At 36.1% G+C, this 25,207-nt stretch overlaps 1 protein-coding gene across 1 annotated transcript; it reads left to right on the top strand.

The window, feature by feature from the left end:
• Positions 1 to 3,453: 3,453 nt before the first annotated feature.
• On the top strand, positions 3,454 to 4,173 carry LOC136064665 (secreted RxLR effector protein 161-like). The gene has a single exon (XM_065766658.1). It carries the CDS (start codon positions 3,454 to 3,456, stop codon positions 4,171 to 4,173), a length of 720 nt encoding a protein of 239 aa, XP_065622730.1.
• Positions 4,174 to 25,207: the final 21,034 nt, after the last annotated feature.

Genomic DNA, 25,207 nt, shown 5'->3' with positions numbered 1-25,207 from the left:
CCCACCTTTCTCTATACACTTGCTTGTGGTATTTCCTCAACTCTTCCCTCTCCATTTCCATACCATTGAGAGGTTGATAACCCAAATACTTATCACACCCTTTGAGAGTATTGTGTGCTGGGAAGTATTGGAAGAAGCCAAGGATGGCAGATGCAACATAGAGCTTGTTGCGGGATCCGGAGAGCTAGACAAGACACGGTTCTGAGAAGCCTTGTTGGAGTAGAAGTTTGGAGGGCTTAGGTACATCGGGTAGATTAGGCTTGGAGGGTCTCTTGCTAACCCATGTATCCCAACTGATTGTCTAGTGGATCGATTTCTGCTTGGAGGGCGGCAGAGAGGTTTTTCGCCAAGTTCTTCGGTTTCCTCTTTGATAACATATCTCGGTGTTATCTGTGTTTGCATCCTTCTTCCCTACTCTTGTTTATTTCATTTTTACTGCTGTGTTGCTTTAAATATGGATTAGAGTAGTTGTCTTGTTTATACGCTTGTGTTTACACTATTCCGCACTTAGTATTAAGTTAGTGTAAAATCAACCAAGCCGTAATTTTAATTTGGGGGTTTAAATTGCTCTTGTGTTTTCAACACATTTTTGAACTTTCAATTAGTATCAGAGCAGGTATACTTGCTGTGGTTTTAATACCTAAGTGTGATCTTTGACCCCTCGGTAATAGCCAACATGAAGGATAGTAGAGGTGTTTGTGAAAATGACTCTATGAGCATGTTTGAAAACTGTTCTAGTAATGCACTTTTAGAGTTATTTAAGTCAAAGAAACATGCTAGAATCTTTACTCACATGCTAAAATCCTTAGTTCATAGGAACCATGATATACATAACTACTTATGTGAGTCTAATTCCTTAGTTCATGAATATAAAAGAAGGAATAGACACTTGTGTGATAAACTTGATCGTCTAAAAAGGAAACTACAGTCATCTTTGAATGAAATAAAGAAAAATGAGTCCTGTTTTGATGGTCAAGAATGTCTCTCCCATGCTTGTCTTTTTGTTCATACCGCATTAAAAGTGTTTAACTCATGTTTGTGGTATCTTGATAGCAGATGTTCAAGGCATATGACTGGAGATAAATCTTTGTTCAAAACCCTTAAAGAGAAGGAAGATGGTTTTGTGACTTTTGGAGATGGTAGTCATTCTCAAGTTCTTGGAAAGGGAACGGTGGATATTCTGGGATTGCCTCTGTTGACGGATGTGCTATATATTAAGGGATTGAAAGTGAACTTGTTGAGTATTACTCAGATTTGTGATGAAGACTTCTTAGTCCAATTCTCAAAGAAAGGATGTCTAATCTTGAATGAAGAAGGTGTTCATGTTTTGAAAGGATTAAGGACCACCAACAATTGTTATAGTGTCATTCCCAAACCAAGCATAGCGTGTAAGAGTGCTCGAGTGAATCTTTTGGAGTTGTGGCATCAACGTCTTGGACATGCTAACTACAAACAGGTGGCAAAAGTGTCAAAGCTTGAAGCTGTGGTTGGTTTACTAGAGTTTGGAAAAATTGAGAAGAATGTTTGTGGTCCGTGTCAATTGGGAAAACAAACAAAGTCAAGCCATCCTAAAGTAACTGTCGTTGCTATGTCTCATCCTTGGAGTTACTACATGTGGACATAATGGGTCCAACTAGAACAGAAAGCATGGGTGGAAAGCGATATATAATGGTAGTTGTTGACGATTTCTCAAGATATTCTTGGGTGGACTTTCTTTGGGAGAAGTTAGAAGCATGTGACAAGTTGGAGAGGCTGTGCAAGAGGCTGCAGAATGAAAAATGAGTTCCCATAGTTAGAATCAGAAGTGATTATGGAAAGGAGTTTGAAAATGCTAAGTTTGAAGCATTCTGCAATGAACATGGCATTAAGAAGGAATTTTCAGTTGTCAAAACTCCACTGCAGAATGGGGTGGTTGAAAGAAAAAACCGGGTGATTCAAGAAATGGCAAGAGTAATGTTACTCAACAAAAACATTCCACAGAGGTTTGGGGCTAAAGCTGTGAATACATCGTGCCACATTGGGAATAGAATCTACTTCTGAGCAGGAACTAAGAAGACATCATATGAACTTTGGAGAAAGAAGAAACCAAAAGTGAAATATTTCCGAATATTTGGAAGTAAGTGCTACATTCTCAATGATAGGGAGAATCCTGGAAAATTTGATGCTAAAAGTCATGAAGGGATATTCCTTGGTTACTTCACAAATAGCCAAGCATATAGAGTGTATAACAAGCGCATTAAGACGGTGATGGAATCAATAAATGTGGTCATCAATGACACTATCTCTGAAAAGGGTATTGATGATGATGGTGAATGCCAAACCCTCAAGAAGAATGAGCAAGACGATGAAATGTTTCAAGGTGAAGATGCTGAGAAAGAATTACCAGAAGAGGAGTCTACACCTCTTATACCAAGAAGGGTGACTAGATCAACTCAAGGATCTCCTAGTCCACTCTCCCCTCCGGAAGTTCAACCTCCAATCTCGTGTGATGAGGAACCTTCCACATCCAAAAAACCATCATCAAGGGTAATCCTCAATCATCCCTCAAGCAATATCATTGGTGACTTAGATGAAGGACTTTGGCTGAGAAAAGGACAAGCTTATACTGTGAACCATGTGACATACAACTGCTACCTTGCTCAGTTTGAACCAAAGAGAGTGGAGGAAGCATCGAAGGATGAGAATTGGGTAGAATCCATGCACCAAGTGTTACACCAGTTTGTTAGAAATGATGTATGGGAACTGGTACCAAGGCCCAAGGATACACATGTCATCGGCACCAAGTGGATCTTCAAGAATAAAACTGATGAAAATGGTGAAGTTGTTCGAAATAAGTCGAGATTGGTGGCTCAAGGATATACTCATGTTGAAGGCATAGACTTTGATGAGTCTTTTGCACCGATTGCAAGATTAGAGTCAATCAGAATTCTTCTCTCCATAGCTTGCATTATGAACTTCAAGTTGCATCAAATGAACGTGAAGAGTGCTTTCTTGAATGGATTTTTGAATGAAGAAATGTTTGTGGAACAACCAAAAGGGTTTCAAGACCCTCACTTTCCTAACCATGTGTTACGGCTAAAGAAGGCATTATATGGGCTGAAACAAGCACCGAGAGCTTGATATGATTGTCTCACCACATATCTCTTAAATCATGGTTTCACGAGAGGTCAAGCCGATCGAAATTTGTTTGTCAAAAGGGATGAGAGTTATCTCCTTGTTACTCAGGTATATGTGGATGACATTGTCTTTGGATCCACAATTGATCATCTTGCTCATGAATTCTTAGAAGAAATGAAAAGGGATTTTGAGATGAGCATGGTGGGAGAATTGAACTACTTTTTAGGGCTTCAAGTGAAACAATGAGAAGATGGGTTATTTATATCTCAAGAGAAATATGCCAAAAACCTTGTAAAATGATTTGGCCTAGACTCAAAGAAGCACACTTCCACTCCCATGAGTTCATCAGCAAAAGTGAGTTATGATGCAGTAGGTATAGACGTGTATCCAACATTCTATCAAAGCATGATCAATAGTCTCTTATATCTCACTGCTAGTAGACCAAACATTGCTTTCAGTGTTGGAGTTTGTGCTAGATTCCAGGCAGCACCCAAAGAATCACACTTGACTGCGGTCAAACGAATTATCCGCTACATAAATGACACATCTGATTATGGAATTTGGTATTCAAGAGACTCGAATGAGTGCCTAGCTGGATATTCTGATGTTGATTGGGCCGGATGTGTTGATGATAGGAAAAGCACTTTCGGTGGGTGTTTTTACCTTGGAAATAACTTGGTGTCATGGATGAGCAAAAAGCAGAATTCAGTCTCTTTTTCAATGGCTGAAGCCGAATACATTGCAGTGGCAAGTTGTTGTGCACAACTATTATGGATGAAGAAGCTTCTACATGATTATGGAATCACGCAAGATACTATGTGTGTGTTTTGTGATAACACAAGTGCCATAAACTTATCGAAAAATCCTGTCCAACACTCGAAATCAAAGCATATCGAGATCCGGTACCACTTCATTCGAGATTTGGTGGAGGAAAAGACTGTGTATTTGGATTTCATCACCACTGACAACCAGAAGGCTAACATATTTACTAAACCTCTTGATGGTCCAAAGTTTGAATCTTTGCGTAAGACCATCGGTGTCGGTATCATTCCTTAAACTCTATCTCGTGTGTGAACCTTTGTGCTTTTTATTGCATACTTGTTGTTTTGGTCACACATGTTACATTCAATCATGTTCCTTTTACCTGTTTGGCTTGTGCCTGTTTTTGTTTTTTGCTTTGTTGATCTTTCTTTATTTCAATTTGTTTTTTAGTGTGTTCAAAAAATTCAAAAACCCATAAAAATTGAAAAATATCAAAAAGTTTGATCACTTGTTTTGTGTATGTCACATGTGAGTTTGGCCTAGTACCTTCATACGTATGGCGTAGTGCATTTACGAGCTTAGCTTGTTATGTATGCACATTTATCTTTGTGGAAGAAATCTTGAAAATTATGTGTGACTGTTGTAAATAGATCTTCAAGCTTGTCATGAATGATTGGTCAATAGTCTTGATGGTCTTGATACTTGCATAAACTTGTGTCTATATCTCTTCCCACTTTTTTTTTTTTTTTTTTTTTTACAAAAGAGCTCACTAATTGTAAATCTCCAAATGAAAAGAGATATCAAGTTGCAAAAGCCTGTCGCATATACTAGTATTTTACTAGGAAAAAGGGAAAGCGACTTATGTTTTAAAATGTATGGTGCTCAAAAAGCCAAAGGCTAATTATCAACATTGAAATATCAAAAATTTCAAGCACCGATCTCAAAATGAGATGTCGTGTCCAAAAATAGATCAATTGTTATGCTTTATACAGAAGCCAAATGAAAAGCTTCTAAGTTATGTAATCAATTTGTGGGAGGTCATATATACTCATTTCTATAATTGAGATAGTCCACTTGATTTCGTATCAGTTGTGTATGACTCGATTGAATTGATCATTGAAACTTCACTTTGGTCTAAGGACTATTTCACACTTGATACTTACCAACAACACACAAGACTTTGATTCAATGAATGCTTATCTCATTTGTGTGATTGTACATGTTCAAATGTGATGTGTATGCTCAAATACTTGCTGATCAAATCCAAAAAGATTTTTGAGTGTTTTATTTGTTTTTGAAAGTGATTTTATACTTTCGTGTTCTTAGTTTTTGTTCAAAATGCATTTTTGTGTTTTTCTTCAAAAACTGGTTCAGGGGTTGTTTCGCGAGAAGCTCGCGACTTAGACCTCCCCGCGAAAAGTGTTTGAGGGAAATAATTTTTTCATCATGTCACACAAAAACTCTCGCGATTGTATCGTGACTACCTCATGACCAACAACTTCTCGCAAAATGCTGTTTGGCAAAAACTGCATTTTCCCAAATTCAGACAGAGAGTATCACGACTGTCTCACGACCTAGTGCTTCTTGCGAAAGCTTATGTGCTTCAGTGGCCATTTTCGCGACTATCTCGCGATTGTTTCGCTACTTTCTAACTCGCGAAAAACGCCTGTTTTTAGTTTTATATTGCTGATGTGACAGTTTTTCAAATCACAAACACTTCCCTCGCATAACCTCCTTCGAACCCCTTTTCAACCCAAAATCTCTATTTCATTCAAACCCATCAATTTCAAGCATTTTTTCTGCATTGTCAACTTCAAGGTATGTCTTCTAAAGCATTTTCCTTCAAGTTTTTCTTAGTTTTTGCTGTAATTTGAGTTAGGGTTTCAATTTTGGGGATTTTTTCGAAAAATGGTTGGTTTTCTAAATTGGGTGAAAGTTTGTCAAATCTTTTGATTGGGCTGTGTTCCATTTGTCTTTCGTGCATCTGTGTTGGGCCCTTGTGGCATTTTAACATGTATTAAGGGTAGATTTTCACATGTTCATGCATTGTTCATGCTTAGAGTACATTTGTGCATGCTAAGTGTTTGTCAAAATGTCCGAGTGACATTTTTGTGCCTAATTGGAATCAAGTAATTTCAATCTATGGGTTTTCACTTGTTTAACCATGTTTCACTCAGTGTGGCCATTGTTCATGTGTTTTACACACTTTGCCCATTTTGTGCCTCAATGCCATGCCATGCACACACTAGGCACCCCTCATGCATTTGGTGCTGCACCATCATGCATCTTTTGTTGCATGCAAATGCATTAACACAAACACACAGACGCACACACATGCACTATTACTTATTTTCATGCATTGTGTCTATTTCTGTTTAGCATACTGTTTAGAGTTGATTATGGTCTATTTTAAGTTACTTTAACTTTGTTTTGGAACTAACCTGAATCTAATCAAGTTTTGTGTTCTAGTTTGTGTTTGTGCACTTGTTTTCTGTCTGCTTTGTGACATTTGTGCAGATGTCTCCTTTCAAACGCTGCTTTCAACTTTCTGCTTTCAACTTTCAAGGATACATACAAGAATATGGTTAAGGAATTCTATGCCAATGCCATTATCTTCGGAAAAGAGATAAAATGTTGGTTTCGAGGAAAAAGTTTTTCTGTCACACCAATGTACTTGGTGGAAATTATACACATTAACCGGCCAATACTCCCCATACCGCTGGTATATGATAAGCTGAACCCAGATGAAGAGTATCTCAAACATACTTTAGGAGCCAATTTGGAATTCTCCTCTAATAAGAAGTCAATCAATGTGGCATCCCTTTCCCCTGAATTAAGACTTCTCTCAATGATCATGTGTAGCAATCTCTATCCTTTGTCCAGCACCGGATATATGAATCTTGGTCAAGCATTATTTTTGAATGATCTGATAACTGACGTAGAGATTGATGTGTGCTCTCGTATTTTTCACATATTGGTAAAAACAGTTGACCGGACTGCTTCAAGGAATTGTATTCCTTTCTGTCGTCTTACTTCAAGATTTTGAAGCTCAAAGGTGTTCGTCCGTTGGAGGATGAGCATCCATACACAAGGCCAAGTCCAATTAACATTCGATCTCTCCATACGAGTATGAGCCACACCAAGAAGAACACCAAGCAGAAAGTCATGCACCGTCGGGAACATCGAGCTCTGCAACCCGTACCTATGATGAATAGTTCAACAATATCTCCACTGCTCTTCAAGAGATTAGTACAAAGATGTCCGGGCTGGCGACTATCATGTACTCTCACCACAGACGTCTTGATTCATAGGTCACATCACTCCGAACTCAGTTGGACGAAATTCAACGGAAGTTAGGAGAAAATGACTAGCTATTCCATGACAAAAAGGCGGAGATAATGTCATTGATAGGGGGAGTATGGTGACCTATGATAGGGGGAGTATGGTGATAGGGGGAGAAGAAGCTAGAAGAAGAAGCCACCAATTCTTATGTTTGATGTTTTATGCTTACTATTTTTACTGCTTATGTTTTAGACTTAAATACTCTAGTTTAATCTCTGTTTTATTTCTATGATTCTCTCAATGCTTTTGTAGCATTTATCTTGTACTTTTAAGATATTATGTCTTAAGTCCCTCACTCTTGTGCCCTTGTAGGATTGTTGCTAGATGCATATACGTACTATGCATTGGTTAAGTGATGAACACTCTTGTGCCTATGTAGGATTGTTCCTAGATGCAAATACTTCATGTATTTTGCATTGGTTGAGTGTTGGATTTGCAAATGATACTCTTCAAATGAGCTTATCATCTTGTATGTCCGGATGTTCATTCCTTATGTGAATGAGTATAGTGATCACTTTTGTATAGTGATTACTTGTTTGATCTTGCCATGGTCTATTGTTTTTATTCCATTATGCTTGATCATGCTAATATTGCTCCATATGCTTTTCAAGTTTTTCTGCATACAATGATATTATTGTGTTGTTGTGTTTCAGGAGATACTTGTTCATATGTTTCAAGAGCCTTTCAGCTTCTAGATTAGGTGTGAGTGAGTTTTGCCTTTGTTCCCAAACTCACATTTAAGTCTAAAGTCTGTTTTAGGATTTTGTCACGGAATAGCCAAAGGGGGAGATTGTAAAGTTGTTATTTACAACTATGTATTTTGTTGGCTTTTATTCCGTGCCAAATTTGATTGTAATTATTATTAATCGTTTATACCCTGTATCTATTGTGGGATTTGTTGTAAGGGTTGTGTGATAGAGAGAAAGAGAGTATGAAGACTTAAGCATTTGAATGTTGAAGAATTCTCATGGGTATGTCGTGACCTAGCTTCCCGCGAAGTGAATCATGTGCCTTGCACATGCTGGAATGCGAAGAGTCAGGCCAGGTGGAGACAGCTGTGTCTCGCAAGTATCTCGCGGGTAAGGCTTTCCTGCGAGACACCTGCGAGGCAATTTGTTCTACCAGCTTGTACTGAATGACTCACACTTTCTGTGCCTATTCTATATATACCCTCATTACCCATAAATGTTGAGGAATGCTTCAGAGAGAAAACCTTAGCCAAACACATTGAGAATTAGAGATTGTTATCCCCACCTTTCTCTATACACTTGCTTGTGGTATTTTCTCAACTCTTCCCTCTCCATTTCCATACCATTGAGAGGTTGATAGCCCAAACACTTATCACACCCTTTGAGAGTGTTGTGTGACGTTTTGGTACTACTGGGAAGCATTGGAAGAAGCCAAGGATGGCAGATGCAACATGGAGCTTGTTGCGGGATTCGGAAAGCTAGACAAGACACGGTTCTGAGAAGTCTTATTGGAGTAGGAACTTGGAGGGCTTAGGTACATTGGGTAGATTAGGCTTGGAGGGTCTCTTGCTAACCCATGTATCCCAACTGATTGTCTAGTGAATCGATTTCTACTTAGAGTGCGGCGGAGAGGTTTTTCGTCAAGTTCTTCGGTTTCCTTTTCGATAACACGTCTCGGTGTTATCTGTGTTTGCATCCTTCTTCCCTACTCTTGTTTATTTCATTTTTACTGCTATGTTGCTTTAAATATGGATTAGAGTAGTTGTCTTGTTTATACGCTTGTGTTTACACTATTCCGCACTTAGTATTAAGTTAGTGTAAAATCAACCAAGCCGTAATTTTAATTTGGGGGTCTAAATTGCTCTTGTGTTTTTAACACATTTTCGAGCTTTCAGTACGTGTGTAAAGTTTGTCTTTTTTCTCTATTTATATGTGTAAAGTTTGACTCTTTTATGGCTTTTCAATGGGTGATATTTTCGTTTTGGTTGGGATTGCTTAGGTTTTTCAAGTTAGAGTGAGTTTTCTAAAGGATGTGCAAAAGCAAGAGGCATGATGGGAAAGACAACATGAACTTGCGGCTGAGAATTTTGGGGTTAGAATTTCTTCTAATATTTCTTATTCTTCATCTTCTTTCAATTTTTATTTCTTTAAGTTTTAATTTTGTTTATATAGAACTGTTAGTGTTTACATGTATTTTTATGTGGTTGTCTTTAGAATAAATAGATTATGACTTTGGGAATCTACTTTTTGACTTAAGTTAATTATAAATATTGGGGCCTTGAAGCTTATCTATATATCTTTAAAAGAAAAGGTTTGTAAAAGGTTTTTTTTTTTTTTTTTTTTGACATTTTTTTTTTTGCCCTGTTTGAAGCTTCTCAATGGGTATCACTAAGACTTAGTAAGAAAACCACAAATATGATAAACCATATGTAAATTTACTTTAAAATTTGATTCATGGTTCACACTGTTGTTTTCATTACATTCCTATGTGTTATTCTATAGACTCTTACATTTATCATTTTCATTATGTTATGATGCTTAAAAATCATTTACTTTTAGGAGTGACCTTCTTGCATCAATTTATAGTGGTAGATGATGGCTTTTGATAAATGTCAAGTTTTGCTAAAGAAGGAGCTTACAGGTATTAATATAAATTTCATGTAAAATTGTGAGTGGTGTTAATGCATTCACTTAAAAGTGATTGTCTATTCAGTACTATTAGAAATAATTCTTGCTGCTGGCTTGGTCATGTAATTAATTGGAGGAGGAGGAGGAATACATGTTGCGTACACACCTTTTTTAAGTGTTTAATTCATTCCACTGAGCACCTACTATTGTAGTTTAATTTTAATTCTTTTTTCTTCAATCCTTTTATGATGGTTGCTATTGAAAGGTAGAGATAGAGTTATTTTTTGTTTTTTTGTTTTTTTTGGTTATTTGTTGGCTTATAAATTCTATTCAGTTCTTTTATGTGTTTCTATACAGTTTTGTAGGCTCTATTCAATACTGTTAGTGGAAGCAATTGGACTTGCTTGGTGATTTTGTTGAAGGAGCTTACCGGTATTGATATAAATTATTATTATTTAAAAATTTTCGCCAATTATTAATATATAGTGAATCATTGGATGCTATTAAAAGAGAATTGGATGTCAAATTGTAGAATAAATTGGGGTGGGTTTATTATGAAATTTATTGACATTAAGAGTGTTTGGTTTTACATTGTAAATCTTTGATGAATTGTTATAATTTGGTGTTATTCTTGATACTAATTTGGCGAAAAATTAAGTAGCTTGAAGAAGTTGAGAAAAGAGAAGAGCCTAAGAAATGGAGGAAATACATTCTTGAAAAGCATTGGATAAAGCTTGAAGATGTAAGCACAATTGTATATTTATTATATTTATTGGTTCTTTTGTAATACTTATTAGACCAAATGTAAGAGCACAATATGATTATTATAATATATTACTTTATAATATTTGTATTTATCTCATTTTTAATATTATTTCATAATATCACATGTTTCATCTTATATTAGAGCCAATTTAGCTTTCAATAATTGAAATTTGAGAAATGTTTAAACATGAACATGTTAACATTTGATTTAAAACAATCCCGTGCATCGCACGGGTTAGCGACTAATTATTATTCAAATTAGAAGCTCAAGTAAGTTGGGTAGTGTAAATTTGGGAACTTTTGATTTATTTGATTATTTATCTTTCTTTTTTTGTGGTTATTGATGCTCTATAAGAATTCGATTTGCTTCAGGTTCTGTTTGCTTCTTGAGAAAATGTTTACAAATTGTTATGAATTTGAAGAATTTAAGAACCATTCCTTGTTGTGGTGCTGAGGAGATGATCCATATTCTTGTCTTAGCTTAGTAGAGCTATTTGGATTTGTTTGGAAAATGTGCTTGTGTATCATAGGGCTGGGAAATTAGAACTCTTTTTTGGGCTTTCCATATTCTAACCACGGGTAGTTATGTTGGAAGAGTATACAGTATAGCAAAGTTCAGGGAGGCCACTTTTTTTTTTTTTTTTTTAACAACTGTTTTTGGTAAGATCCTAGCTGTGGAACACATATATTCAGTTGCCACTTAATTGACCATATATTGCCCTATTCATCAGTTATGAATTGTTGTCTTTTGTATTCCTTTTTTGTTTCCAGTGAAGTGTAATTTAGTTCAAAAGGATTGTTTGGACAACATCGTAACAGTTTGGTATGGAATATGACTCTTTTTTGCTTTGTTTACTATTTGAAGAAAGTAGGATAATGGGACTTTTAATGGTGTTGGGATTTCAACACTTAATTTTATTTTTTTTAAAAGGTAGATTACGCTCTATGATTCTATGTCAATTCATGTCTACTACAGAGTCAATGCCGAAGATACTTGGCCCATCTTCATTATTTAAGGATAATGAAAGCAGCCGTTGCCACGCAATGTGCCTGGAGAGAAAGGTTGCATGTAGAGAATTACGGAAACTTAAACGATGAATTCTTTCTTTCTTTCTTTGCTTGGCGAGGGCATGCTTGTTTGTTTATTGTTTTCTAAAATCTTCCTATGCGGCAATGTTTTATAAGATATTCATATGCTATATAAGTATTCATTCTACTTTTTATTATCTTCACAAGTTCGTATCTTATACTTAGGTCTTGAATGACAGGTTTGTATTTTTCAAAAGTCAAATACTCTGGTTATCAATGTCATTTTGTTTCTTAGTGGGATTTTCATTTTTGTCTTGCTTCCTAACAGCTTAAGTTTTAAGTTTTTGAGATTGATGATCCTTGATAGGCCAAGAATGTATTGACCCCTTGTAATAGATTAATTGATTAATTGGCCAAGTTAATTAATTAATCAAATTAACAGGCAATACACGTGATAGCACAAACAAATCACCAAATAACAAAATGCAGCGAAAATTAAATTAACATGGTGATTTATTTTCGAATGGGGAAAACCAACAAGGTAAAAACTCCATCGAGTGATTTTAAGGTCACCACTTTCAAGAATCCACTATTATCAAAACAAGGTTACAAGTAAAGGAATCTTAATATCTTATACCAACCTACAGTTGAACCGTTACCCCAATATCCAATTGGACTTGTTCTGTAATGACAATCTCTCATTTTCAATGCACGGCTCTTAGTACGTAACTAACCAATAGATGCGCGGATCCTAATACGCGACTTAATCACCAACTTGAGATGAATGTTGGCTATAAAGTTCTTCAGTTCATCACACGATGAAGATCAAGAAGCTCATTGATTACAAAACCCTATGGTGTACAAACACAACAGCTTCTTTAAGAGAAATATGAACTAGGTCAAATTCTATCTCCAGTTACAATTTGCATGAACAAGACTTTGCTTTATAGTTATGCAACTGTGCAACCTTTGAAGGCCCTTAAAATAATCATATATATGTTTAGGGTTGTGAGAAAAGAAAGCCTAAACACATACTCATGAATTGGATGAAAATTAGCTCTAAAAAACTGAGTTCCATAAACCTCAATAGATAGCCATCTATTGAGCTAGCTGTTGAGCCATTGGCTTCAGCAACTTTTAAACCTCGATAGATACTATCGATAGAGTTTTAAAATCCAGCACTTTTCACTTGATTCTTAGACAAACTTGCATGGTTTTAACACTTGAACTTGAAATCTTATTCCTTGAAGTATTAAACACATCCTAAATCTACTCAATTACAAGTAAAATGCGTTTTGTCAAATGATTAGCCAATTACATAAAATAGTTGTTGGGGACATATTTTTATGTAATTGGCATATCTTTTGACAAAATGCACTTTACTTGTATTTGGATAAATCTAAGTAGATTCAAGATGATCATTACAAGTGGTTAAATTGAAGACATGAAGACTACTCAAGAACTGCTCAAGAAAAGTGCAATTTGCAGGTCTCGATACCTCCTCGACAGAATCTCGATTTGTCAAGATTCATTAAAGCTTGATAGATGTCTCGATCGATCGAGCTTAAGGATTTTGTTTATAGCCAGTAACTTTTTATTCTAAAGGGCTATTTGTTTATGGGTTTGCATAATCCTTATTGGACTAGGAAAGCCCAAGGTTTGTGTAAACCTATTTGGAATAGGAGAGCCCATTAAGCTCCTATTTAAAAGAGGTGGAAAAAGAAAAACCTAACCCTAGAGAGCTTCATAAGGTTTTCTTTTTGAAACCCTAGCCTCCTCCTACAGAAGCAAGAGTTCTTGCTGCGTTTCTTGTACGCCTTTGGGTTCTGTAACCAATCAAAGTCTCTTGCACCAACATTGAAGATCTTATTGGTGTTTCTATGTGAAGCTGCTGCAAATCAACTACAACAATCAAAGGGTTGCTATGGAGTTAGTCACGTACTAGGATTCGTGCAAAGGAGTAAGCTACGTACTGGGATCCGCGCATCAAATTGGTTAGTCACGTACTTGGGAGCCGTGCATCAAAAGGGGAAATTGTCACTACAAAACAAGTCTAATTGGGTATTGGGGTAAGGGTTCAACTATAGGTTGATAAGGTACTTAGAATTCCTTTACTTGTAACCACTTGTTGTGATAATAGTGGAGTTTCGGGAGTAGTGACTTGAAAATCACCCGGTGGAGTTTTTGCTGTAAAGTTTTTCCCCATTCGTAAACAAATCTCCGTGTCTTTTATTTTCCGCTGCATAATTAGTTTATTGGTGATTTGTTTGTGCTACCATGCGTTTGCATGTTAAATTGATTAATTAATAACTTGGCTAATTAATTAATTAATTGGTTTAATCACAAGGAGCCATTCAGTTTGTGGCCTATCAATAGTGACATATGTTTCTAACATTGAATCAGATATGTCCTAACAATCTCCCCCTCTGGCAATTCATGACAAAACCATAACGAATAAATGAACATATGAGAGAAGTCATAAATCACTCAACTTATACTCACTTGTTGAATACAATAAAATCTATCCTAACACAAACTCTTGAAAAGTTTTGCAAGAAGAGAGTTCATGGCAAGAAAGACTTTGACAACTTGTATTTCTAAAACACTTTAAACAAAACTCATCATGGCATCTTAGTGTAAAACAGAAATATAAGATTGCATACATTTATGAGAAACATGTATATAAAGAGAGAAAAGAAACAACACATGGAGAGATAGGAGAAATAGCATACATCAATACATATATAAACCAAATATAAGTACAATGTATATCAAGTGGTCACAAGACCAATGTACAAGAGATAATGTATCTGAAATAGAAAGAAAAGAAAAGAAAAGATACAAGAATTCTCACTACATCCCTCAAAAACACTCCCCCTATCTCCTATACTAACCCTCCCCCTATGAGTATGACTACTCTCATCTCAAAACTACTCCCCCTTTTCGTCACGAGTGATAAAAGGCAAGTAAATCAAGTAGACATCTCATTGTCACTAGGCGAGCCATCATCATCATCCTCATCACTACCAGAGCCATCGTCACTCTCATCCTTAGATGCTTCCGGAGAAGGAGAGGAAGCCACAGTGAAACCACCCATGACAGCTTGTCATCGTGCGATACAACCAACACGAGTGTTCACCTGACACAACTCATCACTGAGAGTGTCAAGGCGAGCATCTATATGCACAAGCTGTGTCATGATGGCCTCAAATGTCACTCCACCGGCAGAAAACAAAGGAGTGGAGGTGGATGGAGCGGTAGGAGCAGGAGGAGCTACTATTTCAATCTAAGTTTGCCTCAAGCAAAGTTGTGCACCACTCCACTTTACGATAGCTGCATCGATGGCACACATGAAAGTGAAGTGAGAAGACTCGGGATAGGAGACAGAAAAATGGCGAAGAAGCCGTGTGATAGCTGAAGGAAAAATGAGCTTATCATGGATCACCGTATCCTTATAGACATCTATAAGGGAGAGTATAAAGTGAGAAAGAAAATCAACAGAGATATCCTCAATAAGGGATAACAAAAATCAAGCATAAGGCTCTGTAATAGTGTTATAGTGAGATAATGGATGAAGAATAAATGTCATCACTATATTAAGGACTCTCGGACTTTTTGCAAAGGCCAAGCATGGGGTGTTTTGACGCTCACCCTAAGAAGATGGTGTCTCATAAAAGAGAGACATGGGTTCGTCTTTGGACACTATTATCAGATGCTCACAGCCAGGATAGTCAAGATGCGCTACCCTGGGAATGTGTAGTACCTCGGATACAATATCCGGAGCAACTACCATGTGTACACCCCGAACACGAATTACAAACTGAGGTATAGAATAATCAAATCTATGCATATTGGAGTAGAACTCCAGTATGATCACGGAAGGGCACGTGACCGAGATGCCACACAGTGACTCCCAACCCTTACTGTAGATGACAGCGGGTAGGTCAATGTCAGAAAAATCTGACAGAATGACTTGGAATTCTAAATGAATTCCTCGTCATGAAAAGTTCTCCGAGAAGTCCGATTTGGCCTTCTCATCACGAACCAAAACTTAGGTCAAAAAAGAATGAAATGCATGATTACTAAGTGAGAAGTATCATACCAGATGAAGAACACTTGATTTAGGATGTAGATCAAGTGAGGAATGTGAGGGGTTTGAGTTTGAGGAGTTTGGGAATGAAAGAAGAGAGAAACTATCGAGAGAGATCGAAGGAAATGAGTGAGAAATCGCGAGGCGCCTTTATATGGAAAAATCATAAAGCTCAATCGATCGAGAGCTATCAAGATTTAAAAGGCATGTTTTAGCCATCAAGATAGTTATCGAGGAGCTATCTAGAGGTTTCCTCAACAATGAAGCTTGATGAATCAAGGTAGTTATCGAGGAGACAGGAAAGTTTCTATATGGATCGAACTAGCTATCAAGAGCTATTGAGAATGCGATAAAAAAAATTTATTATAAAAAAAAAAAAAAAAAAAAAAAAGCTGAAAGGTCTTGATAGATAGCCTAGCTGTCGAGAGCTATCGAGAAGCTATCGAGATTACTTAAAAATAGTTTTTCAAGGAGGAGAAAAGCACATATATGAATGCAATCAAGCATGCTACTCAATCAAAGATCCAAATATCCAAATGACATTTTAAGCTCTCAAAATTATCTTTCAATCAAGAAAAATGTTAAGCGCATAGAACCAAAACACACACACACACACTAAAAAAATCTAACCAATTTTATATTTCAAAAACAAGTTAAGACAGTTTAGTGAGTATACATTTCAAAAACAAGTTAAGATAATTTAGTGAGCATACATTTACACAAGTATTCCTTATGATGACCAAATCACATTGTACCTGCACATGTATTAAAAGTAGCAAAGAATATTGTGTGTTGTGTGTGAAAAACATAATAAGATTGCATAAGTGTCTACATGTTATGACGATTTGAGATATGAGAAAATCACTTTAACTCACACACAATCATAATTGTTTGATGGGGACTATCACGTTCGAGGTACGTCCTATAACTCCCACATCTCCTAGAATACACACTTGTAATCATATATGAATCATTTTGATCTTTGCTTTTATTTTTCTTTGCATATTTTTCTTTTAAGCAAACCATGCATGGGCAAATAAGAGATAGAAAATAAATACCCTATTATGTTAAGCATTTGACATTCCACTTTTGCTATGCCGAAGCATACAAATGTCATTTCATGATTGGCAGGCAACAGTGGTGAGATGGTTATTTATGTCTTTCTCTTAGGATTTTCTAGTCCTTCCCACCAAAAAGAGTGATACGAGTGTTAAGTACAAGATATTACTTAATTTTACTCATCATAAACATGAGCCACAAAGCACATTTGCTATGTTGTGCATAGAGATGCTCATCTAAGCTACAAAAGATACAAAGTTTAGAAAAATTTGTTTCATTGGCCATCCAAGGTACACAAGTACCAATGTACACAAACACACACTATTTTTGTATTTTTCTGATTTTTCATTTTTTTATATGAAAAATAAAATAAAGCAAAACTAAAAAGAAAAACAAACAAAAACATGTTGAACAAAGCAATGTATAGAACTAGACTGACTCAAAACACGAAACCAAAACACACAAGTAATGCAAAACCAAAAACAAGAAGTGGAGAGAGAGACAAAAAGTGACAGAATCACTTGGAGCCATTTTCCTTCCACACCTTGGAAAAACCTTTCTGTTTAGCAAACCTTTGATTCAACAGTAGGGGGAAGAATTGAAACCGTTCAAGTTCGAAAAAAACATGAGGGTTTTAAGAAGATCTCTAAGAAGTGCAAAGGAGCATGGAAGCTGATTCTGGTTTCCTGACGCGATCATGCTGTTGCTTTGTTGAATGGCTAACCGTTTATAGCGATTAGGTCAAGTATGTCCAGCTACACCACAGTGATGACAAAAATGCTACTTTTTCTATTTGGGCTTTTGAGTATTTCCCTTCTTAGGGTTCTTAATCTCTTTCTTATCAAGCTTGGAGGTGCTCCAAAGATAGATTTACCCTTATTTATGTTCTCACTAGCTAAAACAGTTTTGACATCAGTGTTCTCAGATTCAACATTATTAGCAGGAGAAACAAAAATAGTAGTACTAGAAGTAGCAATATTAGGAGAAGAGAAATCATGCTCTAAACCGGTTCGATTGGAAGCAGATTTCTGAAGACTGAGCATCTCATCGAGCTTAGCGCTTGAGGTCCTTTTCAACTGAGCTCTGACTTGGAACAGATCTACCTCAAGCTTCTTGATCTTCTCAGCCAAGAAATTATTCTTAAATCTCAGTGCTCCAATAGTTTGATTGGCTTCATCAAACTTTGTGGAGATTTCTTCTTGCGCAAGCTCCACATCACTAAGCTTCTTGGTGACCAACCTATTCAACTTCTCATGATTTTCTAAGACCTTATATAACTTTGCATTGGCTGTGTGGATGTCATCTTGTTCATCCATCTTTTCAAATTTAGACTCCACCAAGTCCTCTTCTTCATTCACATCTTCGACAATCCCTTCAGTAGGATTTACAGTGGCAATGAAGGCATTTAGGATTCCATCATCCTCATTATCAGAGTCATCCTCAGGCTCAGTGTCACTCAAGGTAGCAGCAAGTGCCTTGCTTTTTCCGATGGTCTTGAATTAAATAAGGCACTCTTGTTTCATATGACCGAAACCTTGACACCCAAAGCACTTTGATCTTGAAGGAACAATGTACTAACTGCCATCCCTAGCATCATTTTTCCCTTTATCTTGGCTCTTAAATTGTGAGGAACTAGATTGCCTATGGTCCTTGTTGAAGCCTTTCCCACTGGCATACTTCATGAACTTCTTGAATTGCCTTGTAATATAGGACTTCATTTTACAATCTTCATCATCTGAAGACTCATCAGTATCACTGCTCTTAGCCTTCAATGCCATGCTCTTGCTCTTGTTCGATTTCCCAATCCTTGTCAAACCCAACTCATAGGTCTGCAGATTGCCAACCAAGTCTTTCTAAGGAATTTTGTCAATATCCTTTGATTCCTTAATTGTGGTGATGTTGGCATGAAATCTCTTGAGTAGAGATCTAAGCACCTTTCTCATAATCTTGGGCTTAGGAATGATTTTCCCAAGATTAAAGGCTGAGTTCACTATGTCCTTGAGCTTGACATAGAACTCATTGAATGACTCATCCTCCTTCATCTTAATTTCTTCAAAGCTCGTAGTAAGCCTCTGAAACTTTGAATCCTTGACAGCCTAGGTTCCTTCATAGGTTGTCTGGAGAATGGTCCATGCTTCCTTAGTAGTTTCAGTAGAGGATATCTTCTTGAATTCCTCATTTGAAATTGCACTGAATAGAGTATTCAATGCCCTACTGTTGAAGTCTGCCACCTTGATCTTAGCATCATCCTAGTTGCCCGGTGCTTCCGTAGGTTTGGTCCAACCTATCTCCAAAGCTTGCCACACATTTCATCTAATGACTACAAAAAACCTTTCATGCGTACTTTCTAATACGCATGTCAGTGCCATAAAATAAAGGAGGTATAATAAGAGATTGTTCTCTATCCATAACAAACAAGGGTCAATGGATCACACAGTAAAGATTAAAACCTAATTAGAATATGCTTACTCTGATGCCACTTGATAGACCAAGAATGTATTAACCCCTTGTGATAGATTAATTGATTAACTAGCCAAGTTAATTAATTAATCAAATTAACATGCAATACGCATAGTAGTGCAAACAAATCCTCAAATAATTAAATGCAGTGGAAATTAAATTAACACGGTGATTTGTTTTTTAATGGGGAAAACCAATATGGCGAAAACCCTACCAGGTGATTTTAAGGTCACCACTCCCGAAAATCCACTATTATCAAAACAAGCAGTTACAAGTAAAGAAATCCCAATACCTTATACTAAACTACAATTGAACTCATACCCCAATACCCAATTAAACTTGTTCTGTAGTGACAATCTCTCATTTTCAATGCACGGCTCCCAGTACATGACTAACCAATAGATGCGCGGATCCTAGTACACGACTTAATCACCAACTTGAGAAGGATGTTAGTTGCAAAGTTCTTCAGTTTATCACACGATGAAGATCAAGAAGCTCCTTGGTCACAAAACTATACGGTGTACGAACACAGCAGCTTCTTCAAGAGAAAGATGAACTAGAGCAAATTCTATCTCCAGTCACAATTTGCATGAACAAGAGTTTGCTTCACACTTGTGCAACTGTGCAATCTTTGACGACCCTTAAAATAATCCTTATATATGTTTAGGGTTGTGAGAAAATGAAACCTAAACACATACTCATGGATTGGATGAAAATCAGCTCTGAAAAACTGAGTTTCATAAACCTCGATAAATAGCCATCTATCGAGCTAGTTGTCATGCCACGAGCTTCAGCAGTTTTTAAATCTCGATAGATGCTAGCTGTCGAGTTTTAAAATCCAGCACTTTCTCACTTGATTCTTAGACAGACTTGCATAGCTTTAACACTTGAACTTGAAACATTATTCCTTGAACTATTAAACACATCCTAAATCTACCCAATTACAAGTAAAGTGCATTTCGTCAAATGATTAGCCAATTACATAAAATAGTAACATCTAACATTGAATCACATATGTCCTAACAGTCCTCCAATGATATGTTAATACAGTAAGCGGTCTCTATCAATATTGATGTACAATTGAAGTTTTTAGTGTGAAGGATGCACTCTTAATATGAACTTAGACTGACATCTATTAATGTCTGCAAGTTGCATATCTTATAAAACCAGTGGGCTGCTTTTCCCATATAAAAACATGTTTTCATATTATGTTTCCTAAAAGATAATTAAATAAAGAAGGCCCAAGTAACACGAAACAATCTGAAAGCCGGCTAACTCTAAAGCTATCTAGTGTTGCTTGTTTTTTATCAATGTGTTTAGAATGTCTTCAAAGCTATCTAGCGTTGCTTGTTTCTAATCAATGTATTAGAAGGTGGTGTTCTTTTATGTGGTGACTTTGTAAATTCTAAAGCTATATGGTGTGGCTTGTTTTAATCGATGCAAGTTGATCTTGAAGAAGCCAAAACAATAGAAAACACAAAACTGTAGTTTACTCTGGAAGAGATACCACTTCAATTTCAAGAAGCTAAAACACTGCTTATTGAGGAACTCGAGGCTGCCAAGAAAGCTGCTGAACAAGCTCCAATTGTATAGGAGGTTCCAGTTATTGATCATGAAATAGTTAATAAGCTGAAAATGAACAGCTCAAAGGTAAGGTTGCTGAAACTCTGGTATATGTTGTGAAGAGCGGTTGAAGCAAGCTTTGGATTTTGTGGTGTAACATGTAAGTTCTTTATTTAATTTTTGGTTATGATTTTTGTGAAATTTGGGTTTGGATTTGGTGAAGTGATATGGGTTTTGAGACATTTGTGAATATGGGTTTATTATATTTAGTGAAGTGGAATGAGTTTTTACTTGAATTTAAAGGCATTTTTTCAATTTAGTTATGTTAAGTTCTTTACCGTTGGTTTTGTTAGGTTTGGATGATGATGATGAGTGGTTTGCAGTGGATTCTCTAATATGGATTTTTTTTTTTTTGAAAATGTGAGTGCTTGGCTTGAGCATAGTAAGTAATACGTGCTTAAATACTTATTAAACGTTGTACTTGTGATTATGATAATTGTTTTGAGGTAGATTATTGTATTGGAGAAACCGGGTGGCCTGCATGGTGTTATAAGGTGGTTTAATTGATATTGTGAGTATCTGTTAAATTTGGAAAATTTGGATGGATATTGTTGAGTTATGTTTGTTAATGACTATTTTTTTTTTCAATATTTGTAAGCATTTTATGCATGTGATTATGATAATTGTGTAGCGGTGTAAGCATTCTATATTCATGGCCTATAGGTGTTGTACAAGCTCACTTTGGTTATCATTCATTATATTTTGTCTTAATGATTAGAAGTTGTACTTGCAAACTACTTATGTGGGGCCAGAAAATCAGGCAGCCTTGGCCCACTCCAAGCCAGGCCCAGGGGCCCACGCCGAGGATGCATGAGGGGTCCGAGGATGAAAACGCGAGGTCCGGCCCCCGAGGAACATATCCGAGGATGGCCCCATCCTCGAGCATCCGAGACCTCGGAAGAACACGAGCACCACCCCACCAAAGAGGGGTCTTCTTGAATATCCGAGGAGGAGAGGGCCCAGTGCCACGCGTCGGCGACGGGAGCACGGCGAAGGAGCAAGTCTTAGGCGAGCTGTCACCTCTACATTGAATGCCCTCAACTAACGTCCTGGCCGCATTAATGAGGACAGGACTCCTGAACAGTGTTGCCTTGGGTGCTGCAACCCACTGGAGGAATGAGGATGCGGCTGATAGGACAGGCTCTCAAGTGGTGGCCTGACTGATCAACAAATGGAGGGTTAGGATCAGTTTAGAGAGGTATATAACATAAGGAGTCTCTCCTGAAAGGTGGACGAAAGATCTGTATTAAGAAGTCCTGTAGTGACCTGCGTCCTCTGGACCTTTGTAATCAATCTTAAAAGAAGTAATAAGAACGCCAAGATTCAGAAGACCAGTCCGAGGAGCATCATTGTGCATCCCAATTCATGTTTAAGTTGATAAATCCACATGCAACTCTGCAGGGCAGTTGCACCCCTTACTAGGGCCTAGTTCTTGAGCCCACTCTCTATAAATTCATTAAAGGGCAAGATGGATCTGGGCCTACTCTCTCAACTTGAAGAAGAGCCCAAATCTGGTCCCTACAACTTATATTTTGCATCATTTTATAAGAAGGTTGAAGGAGAAACTATTTTTGGTATCCTATTTGTGCATAGGTATATTGGTCTTGAAACTAAATGTTTGTGAAGTCATTGTGCCTATATATTTGTTTATTTTAGTCTTTGAAAGATGAAATAGCAAAGCAAAACTACTTATATTTTGCATCATTTTATAAGGCTGAATAAGATGTAAACTCTTATTGTTCTCTTTTCTTTTGCTTATTTGCTTGGTGGTTCATGAGCTTGCTTTCTTTGAAGGAGAAACTGTTTTTAGTATCCTATTTGTACATAGGTACATTGGTCATGAAACTAATTGTTTGTGAGGTCATTGTGCCTATATATTTGTTTATTTTAGTCTTTGAAAGATGAAATGGCAAAGCAAAACTATTTTAGTCTTTGAAAGATGAAATGGCAAAGCAAAACTACTTATTATAGGCTTTGAAAGATAAAATGGCAAACCAACAATCTCTAGCTCTCCAAAGATCATCAAGTGCATCCCATCAAGGAAGGAACTAATTAGGTTAATCTAGGTGTTCGAGGACTTTTTTGCATACAAAGAACTACATTTGAACAACCGCATTTTTTGCAATTGTTGAAGGATATTTTCTAACACTTTGAAACTTTGATTATGTAATTAACTTAGTTTGGGTGGTTGTTTTATTTTTAGGGCCACATTTTTTTGTCAATCTAATGTGTGAGAGACCGCAAAAGTGCCTCTCAAAAAAGCGATTTTTGGGTGCTTTGAAGACAACTCTCTTTTTGGGTAAGTGGTGTGGAGTCGCCACTTATATTTTTATACCAAAAAAAAAAAAATACAAAATACATGACTAAATTGTTCCATTCTCATCGATTGAATAAAAAAGAATACATGTTTGATAAATTGAGTATTACATGGTTTTGGGTCCTAGTTACAAACTACCTAATAATTACATGGCTTTTTGTCCTAGTTACAATCTACCCCAAAAAAAAAAAAAAAAACAACAACAACAACAACAAAAAACAAAAAACAAAAAACAAAAACAAAAAAAGCAAAAACAAAAAACAAAAAACAAAAACAAAAACAAAACAAAGATAAAACCTAGGTTTACCTATCCAAAGACACTAAATTCGAAGGCTAGGTTACGGAATGGGAAGGTGTTAGACACCCATTACGCCCAGACAGAGTCTAGTCTTCTCAATTCTTATGACCAATGTACCCCTTTATGTATGACATGAATGATATGTTGCACACATGAACAAAACTAAATAACATAAGTTTATTTATGAATGCATCGTCTTCTTTTTTAAAAATTCAAATCTGTGTTGTGATAAAAATTGATTTTGGTTTAGAAAATGAGATCTGTTTTTTATGTGTAGAAAAAAAAATAGTTTTTAGAGAGAAAAATTCAGGTTTGTGTTTATTAAATAAATCAAAGTCTTTTGGTTTTAAAAAATATCAAATTTGTCTTTTAGAACTAAAAAAATTGGTTTTTTGGTGAAAGAAAAATTAGATTTGTCTTATGATAAAAAATAAATAAATAAATAAAAAATCAGATTTGTATATTAAAAAAAAAAAACAAATCTGGTTTATATGTGTAAAGAAAAATAAGAAAAAGATTTTTTGAGAAGAGGACTATATTCATGAAATAAATCTACGCTACATGTATTAAACGAAACAAACACAACTATTCATTGTCCCTTTTTTATTTCAAAATCTGCTATGCTAAAAAATTAGATCTACATTTAAAGAAAACGTAGATTAGTTTTTTAAATAAGAAAAATTCAGATTTGTATCTAAGAAAGATACAAACCAGTTTTTGATTGAGAAAAACTAACATCTAAAACTAAGAAAGATGCAAATTAATTTTTTATTTGAAAAAAATTCAGATCTGCATCTAATGAAGATGCAAATCTATTTTTTTTTATTTGAGGAAAATTCAAATCTGCATCTAAGAAAGATGCAAATCAGTTTTTTTATTGAGAAAAATTCAAATCTGCATCTAAGGAAGATGCAAATCTATTTTTTGATTGAGAAAAATCCAGATCTGCATCTAATGAAGATGCAAATCAGTTTTTTGATTAAGAAAAGATATGATAACAAGCAGATATTTTAAATAAAAAAAATAGATCTCAACAATAAAAGCATCATAAACATGTTCTAATAAAGAAAATATTGACAACATATGAGATGAACATTGGAAAATCAAACTAAACACATATTTATTCATGCATCACAAAATTAAAAGAAATAAAAGAAGAAGTAAAGAAAAGCTACCTCTTGCATGGACGTGCTCTTTTCTTCTCAAGAGAATATTTTAGGGTTCGAAGAAATTTATGCAGTTTTCTTTGAAACCTAAAAATCATTGCTTACAAAAAAGAAATTCTTAAGATTAAAGCCTCCAGAATCTCTTTAATGTGAAAGAGAGAATATCAGAAACGGGAATCAGAAATATGAGATATTTGGGAGCGTTAAAAAGTGTCCTGAATTTTGAGATGCAGTCTTTATTTATAGAGGCTTGGAGGCTTGAAAAAATAGCTTAGACTATTAGAATACAAACTAGGACACGTCCTTCCGCGAAAAAGTTGAAAATTATGTGTTTTAACGTCACCTGAAGACTGTCAGGCCAAAACCCTAATGTGTGCCATTTGGCACTTTGAAAGTGCTGATCGACACCCCAAAAGTGCCGATCATGATTTTTGGATGCCAATCGCACTTTCGTATTCGGGTGTTTTTTGGACTCCTTTTTTAGGTTTTCTTGAGCCAAGACTTGCACTTAGAGGTGTTTTTTTAATCTGTATTCTAAAATTTGAACTCTTTTTTGGATAATTCAAGTCTTTTCAGCAACTG

This window comes from Quercus suber, unplaced genomic scaffold (genome assembly GCF_002906115.3).
Source record: "Quercus suber isolate HL8 unplaced genomic scaffold, Cork oak 2.0 scaffold_729, whole genome shotgun sequence".
In the NCBI taxonomy this organism is placed as follows: domain Eukaryota; kingdom Viridiplantae; phylum Streptophyta; class Magnoliopsida; order Fagales; family Fagaceae; genus Quercus; species Quercus suber.
Note: the sequence above shows the minus strand (reverse complement) of the source record. Positions and strands in the feature narration are given on the sequence as shown.